The sequence below is a fragment of the Chenopodium quinoa genome, unplaced genomic scaffold, assembly GCF_001683475.1.
Source record: "Chenopodium quinoa cultivar QQ74 unplaced genomic scaffold, ASM168347v1, whole genome shotgun sequence".
In the NCBI taxonomy this organism is placed as follows: Eukaryota; Viridiplantae; Streptophyta; class Magnoliopsida; order Caryophyllales; family Amaranthaceae; genus Chenopodium; species Chenopodium quinoa.
Window position 1 is genome coordinate 309,511 of NW_018743623.1, and position 6,662 is coordinate 316,172.

General features: G+C 33.7%; 1 protein-coding gene across 1 annotated transcript; it reads left to right on the forward strand.

The window, feature by feature from the left end:
* The first annotated feature begins 1,772 nt into the window (after positions 1–1,772).
* On the forward strand, positions 1,773–5,680 carry LOC110683168. The gene is made up of 2 exons (XM_021859515.1): positions 1,773–2,001; positions 4,897–5,680. Exon 2 carries the CDS (start codon positions 4,966–4,968, stop codon positions 5,386–5,388), a length of 423 nt encoding a protein of 140 aa, XP_021715207.1. The 5' UTR covers positions 1,773–2,001; positions 4,897–4,965; the 3' UTR covers positions 5,389–5,680.
* Positions 5,681–6,662: the final 982 nt, after the last annotated feature.

The window sequence follows — 6,662 nt, forward strand, 5'->3', positions numbered from 1 at the left end:
AAAGTAGTTGAGATAATTGTAGGAGAGAGAATATGAAATTAATAAAATATGATTTATGTGAGGTCCATTAGTTGGGAGAAATGAATTAAATATTTTTAAAGCTTTCCAAATAAGGAAATGGAGCAAGATTTTAAAAACGACCGAAGAAGGAAAATAGAGCAAGTATTTAAAAATGGAGGGAGTATTAATATTTACGTTGGTATGGGTTTACTTACGGTTGGTATATCTATCTTTGTTTACCAATAACATGTACGTTGGTATGAGTTTACTTAAATAGTTCATTCAATTGGTATGGGTTTGTTTATTGTTGGTATATCTATCTCTGTTAATAATATCAATAAACAGATTAACATGTATGTTGGTATGGGCTTACTTAAAACGGTTCATTCAATTGGTATCTTATAATGTTAAACCTTCGTGTATTCTATGCAGCCACGTTGCGCATATCTTGAAATATTGGAGAATGGAAACCTTTGATTATCCACCCTTTGGCATTCGACTACTTGTAATGGACTGTAATAGTTAATTAAATTGTATCTTCCGGAATTATTGTAAGATTTTTTATACTCACTTGATTATATATGTATTGTTTAAGACATATTATGTTATTGTGCAAGATTTATTATGTTGTCTTGAATTTTATAAGAATTATTGTAGTAGTTTACACTAATTATATTCAAAAATTGTACTACCCCATTCCTAGTGTTATGGTATCAAAACCTATCCGATTGTTATGGTATCATGTCCATGTTGGTATATATTCCAACTTGCATGGTAGATAAGACATACCAATGGAAAGTAGTGCCTGAACTATAAAAACATTTATCAATACAGGGTGCAAGTGTACTTTTTCTGACGTAAATGAAGAAGGAGCCCAGGTTAATCTCAGAGATTAACATTCCAGTTTATCTCCTCTCACAATTTTATTTATTTTTTTTTCTTTTGTATAGCAAAAATATTTCATTAATTAAAAGTCATACGACATTTACAATAGAGATTCGACGTTAACAAATACATAAGATATTAAATCAAATAAAATTTTCTTTCATAATAACTACGATCGTCGAGTAGATCTTGCACTGTGGAACATCTCCCGCTTATATCGCTGAAAAATACAACCTTGTTGGAGAGACAATCTAACGATCCTTTGTAGCCGTGAGGATGTTTTCCTTTTGATTCATCTGTTTGTATTCGAAAACTTGATAACTTTTTTACCAACGAAATATTCACCACAATCCATTAGATCTAATATCATGGATTCAAAACAAATAAATTTCTCCCCCAAAAAGAGGAGATAAACCTTGTCTTTCGAAGGAGGTCGAAAAACCCTTATCTTTCGAAGGAGATCGAAAACCCTTTCTTTCAAGCGAGAAAAGTTCCTCCCAAAAGGAGGAAGCATTATTATAAAACCTAAACAAACTTTAAAGAAACAAGGAATGGGACTTTCCACCGGTTAAAACCGATGGAATCCCCTTCAAAATTCAACAATGGAGGCTAGGGCTTTGGAAAGAGGAAGGAGGAGTCTCGTATTAAATCTTAATCTCACAACTTTATGCATTAATATCTGTGCCACTTTACTATTTTACTTTTATCATTTAAAAAATAAAATAAAATGATTAAGTTGTGAGAGCTGATATATTCACAAATTTATCTCAGACATAAACTTAAATTTACCCGTAAATAAATTGATACTCCAACCGACAATATTTAGAATGGAGGGTCACCCTCTTTTCTCTTTCTCTTACAATTAAATAGGCATTTACATAAGAGTCCTTCACTAGAGTCCTTGTGGACTAAAGTTCCTGGAGCCCGAGAAATCGTGAAATGAACCGGTCCGGGTATCATTTTTATTCCTCCGATCTATATCTTCTTTTTCACGTTTGCTGCCTCGCTACACTTCCTCTACACCCCTCTCCCTCTTTCTTCTCCATTGAAGCGTACTCTGAATTCTCCATTAAACAGCTTCTGAGCTTTCTATCCTCCATTGAAGCATTTTCTGAGGTAATATATTTTCTTTATTTAATCATCGAATATCAATTTCACAATCTGGTGTTAATCGTTGATTTGATTGTCAGTTATAGTCAATTTAGGGTTCCTCTAAGGTTGATCATCGAACTATGATTATAATTACTGAATTACGAAAGATTATGATGAGCGATCTCAGTTTCTAGAATTTTGCTATTCATATTCTGAAAATGGAAGAAATTAACGCAATTTTTCGAGCTTCCTTTGATAATTGGATCAAATTTGGTTGCTAATTTGCTGCAAAACCCTTGAATGTTAGGACGGAACTATGAAAATGGGATTTTTCACCCCGGGCTTAGCCGCTCAGGGCAGCCACCCTCCTGCCCTTGCTCATGGACGGGCCTGAGGATAATCAGGGTTCTGGTTGATCTAATTTTGTCCTAAATTATCCCGTAGGCCCGTAGGGCGATCATAGTTGTTCGTCTTATTCATGATTGTCGTAGTAGTAGTAGTAGCAGTAGTATGTTTTGTTGTTGTTTCAGTATTAGAAGATTGTGATAGAGAAGAAAATCCGTCTTGTTGGAAACCGAATCATGGAAACAATGCCTGATAATTGGTCACTCTTACTACTCTTTCAAGTTCATCTTATTTTAGGGTAGTGAAAATCAGTAAAGTGGCATCACTTAAGCATATGGAAGATGATTCGATCATTTGATGTTGTAACTGTGCCTAGTGAACTGCAAGTTTGAGCAATGTGTGTATAGTTATGTGTGTGCGCACTGTGTTTGTTTCTTTAGAGAAGTCAGATGTTTACTGTAACATGATTATTTGGTTTGTTAAAGTTTGCCTATAGTAGCTTCATGATTTATAATGCGGATTGTGGAGCATATAATTTGTGAGACATAATTTTTTTCTCCACTTTGTATTTTAAAGGTGGATTAAGCTCCCATGTCCATTCTGTAACTTTACTCAAAATCGTGCAATCTAGAAGTGATACTAAGGTAGTTAAATTCATAATTTGATAGACCTTGTTGTTTGTTCATCTTTTTTAAAATTGTGTTTTTGTGATGTTGACTGCCCCTGCTGTGTAGATTACCTTGGAATAATTGGCTTTGGTAGAAAATTATGTTTCTATATATTGGTTACCTTTGTGGAATAATGTGAATAGAAAATGCATCTGACTCACTGGATAAGAGATGATCGATCTAGGTCCAAATTTTTTATCTTGACATAAAGACATGTCACATGGAAATTTAGTTTTGATATTCACTCCTAAATGGTGATTTCATGGAGGTTCTTGAAAATAGAGTGAAGATACTTCAATTGAGTTTAGGTTGGAGTTTCCTCAGAATCCAGGGAGGTGCTCTTGAAGGCACTTGCTTTCAAAAGATGAATAAGGGACGGGGAGTTTCGGGAACAACCGGATTTGTTCATTTTGTAAACTAATCTCATCGTATGTTGAGTTTCTGGAATATTATTGTTTGGGTTCATATATAGTTAAAACAATTGTTCCCTCCATTCTCAAATAAAAGTCTCATTTGCCTATTGCACAAGTATTTAGTAAGGTTAGTATAACAATATGATAGTGAAGTTTGGTTGATTAAAGGTGGATATTAAAAACAAGATGGTGGGGTTTGGTTGATAAAAAAAATGAATGTATAATATGATAGTGAGGTTTGGCTCATTTGTTGTTTAAAAATTAATAAATATAGAAAATTTTGGGATTTGGTTGATTAAAAGTGATTTTATATATAGATAAAGGTGAATTGGAACTTTTATTTAGAGACAAGAGTATTGGATGAAATGGGACTTTTCTATGGGAACAAAGGGAGTAAAATTAACTTTAGTGTTCTCACCTAAATTGGTTTTTTGCTTCGTATTAGTTGCATAATTTTGATCTTGTTTAGCTATTGTAGAATTGAATTTATCGCTTTTTGTTGGAGATCCAGCAATTTCACGTATATACATGGCCCTGTAATTGCAAAACTTGTGATTTCGTATTATCATTTGATTCTGTGGGTGATTAAAATAATTTAGATGTTTCTTATTGATTGCCAGAGCTATTTATTTTAATTGAAGAACTTGAGCAAATCTTCTCTTGTGTTTTGTGGCATTGTTTCTTTTTTTCTTTTTTGTTCTTTGGATGGTTTTGGGAATTTGAAAGGTTATACTGGTTGGGTAGTCTGTTTCTACAAAACATTGTTGAGGAATTTATGATGGCAGTTCAATTCTCTTCTGTCTCTGTCCGTTAGTAAATCATGCTGAATGCTGTAAGTTATGGGGAATTTGAAACTGGGAGAAAGCACAAATGCTGTTCGTGCATGTGTGATGTTAGTACACATTACCTTCAATTTCTTAGGAAGGCAAAAAGAAATCTGTGGAGGGAATAGAAAGAACTTGTTGAATATAAAACTGAATGGGGCAAGTATAATACCATTGAGAACCTTGTTCTTTTCGCAAGGATCATGAACTAAGAGTCTGTTGGTACATGCATATGATTTGCTTTGTGGAAGACAAGAACCATGTTATTTTTACAAGGATCATGAGCCAAGACTCCAAGAGTCTTTGCTACATGTACATAAGAACTATTTGCTTTGCAGAAGAAATGTAAAGGTGTTATACGTTAAGTATTCCATGTTTGTACATAATATAGTGTGTTTTACGCACACAGTTGCCAAAGTTTTGTCTGAATTCAGTACTTGTGATTTAGTTCTGTAGTTGTTTCTATAAAATCCTTCTTCCTCATTGGATTGACTTGGGCTCTTTCTGTGTTTGCCTATTATATAAACTGTGTCAAAAACTGTGCCACAGACTGCACGTTTCGGTTGCTCTGATATTGTCAGACTCTTAAGTGTCGATCTAGACACATTTGTGTTGAAAAATCATAAACGGTGTAATTTATTATAAGTACTTGTATCTTCTGTTGTGTAGGATATATAGCAAAGGTATCCCATAAGTCCAATTATTTTACGCAGTGGAAGTTCATAATAGAAGTAAGAAATGCAAGATCCTAGGATGATGAATCAGGCCAATCAGCGGAAGCAGAAGTCACAGAGGCCAATGATTTCACAAGTACCAGAAGACTACATGAGGGGCCTACAAGAAGGCTCACCAATGCCATTTCCTATAAGAAGTGCACATAAAACTACCAGAAAAGGCATGAAGAATGATCCATCATTGTTGTACCTACCGCAAGAGAGATCAAAACCCTCAGCACATCTAGAATCCTCTACTGTTGGAAAAGAATATATAGATCTCCAACGTAAATTTTTCTCATTGGGGAAAGAGAGCAGCCAGTTGGGGCTTGAGTTATCAGAGGCTGAAGATGAGATCAAGAGCCTCGAAGATGAGAAGCTTGAACTCTTGGATCAACTTGTCGTGTTGGAAGGTCTGGTCGATCCCTCTGAAGTGCAGAATCAGTAGCTGAAGGTCATCTTTTTCGTGTTGAGTTGCTCTTAGTACATTGTAAAGGTATATTCTTGTATCTGTATATGGCTGCAAAATGCAAATGGAAAGGGGCTAATACCATTCATATAGATATATTTTTCTTAGGTGTGTATATTTTATTGGTTCTTTAACCATGATTTTTAATTCTTCATGGGATCTATATTATGTTGGCTGTTGACTTATGCTGGTAATTTCAGATTGTGCAGTCTCTCTCTTACAATATTTTCTATATATATTTGCCCTTCCCTTTGTCTGTTGACACTTGACAGCCACTGGCTTCCCTCCAAAACAGAGGCACATAAATGTGAAATAAATTTTAGATTTGAAATTCTTTAATTCTACTCGTATTATTTTATCAATTCTAGTTTAATTCATATAATGGGTAGAGATTCTTTGAAGGCAAATTCAGCAACCTCAATCTTTTTCTAAGGAAGTCTACATACACTCTTCGTTTCAGTATAACTGACGCACTTCTCTCTTTTGGTTATTTCAGAATAATTACTACGAGTATAACACAATTCCTTGTTTAAATATGACCCATAATTATTAAAATGTTTGACCCACTTAGGTTCCCTTTCCTCACATGTTTCTTGTTCTATAATGTAAAATAAATTCACAACTCTATTTTATATACGAAGTATTAAATAACTTAGTTTTTTCATTTGACATTTTCTTAAACTATGTCCCTAACAGTATTAATTATTCTAAAACAAAGGGAATGAATTAAAATTTATGGGACGAAGGAAGTATTAGTATAAATACTGGTGCCTTTTAACACAATTTGCTGATCAATTATCGCTAATAATTTTTTATCATTTAAAGTTTCTTATCAGCTATAAACTTAAGTACGCCAACAAAACAAGCTAATCACTAAGACACTGTGGAAATAAGGATAAAAGGGCAGAAAGGAGATAAACTTTAATTATTGTTGGCACAAAACTATTCCACCTAATTAAATCAAATTAACGTGATCTAATAGAATTTTTAAGTCAAATAATTTGTCATCACTTTGACTTAAATACAATCGCTCTCACTAAGTGAGCAAACTATCTTTGACCTAAGTAGTTTAGGTTGCCAACTTCCCATTATCTCAAGCTTCCTTTATCCAATCTAATACGAAGTAATTAAATAATTGTGATGATTTCTTGCTCCAATTAATTAATAGTAAAATTAGCCACCTATTTTGTCTAAGTTAATATATTGGAACTTTGGATGTACTATCTTCTTGTACTCTACAACAATCTTTTGCA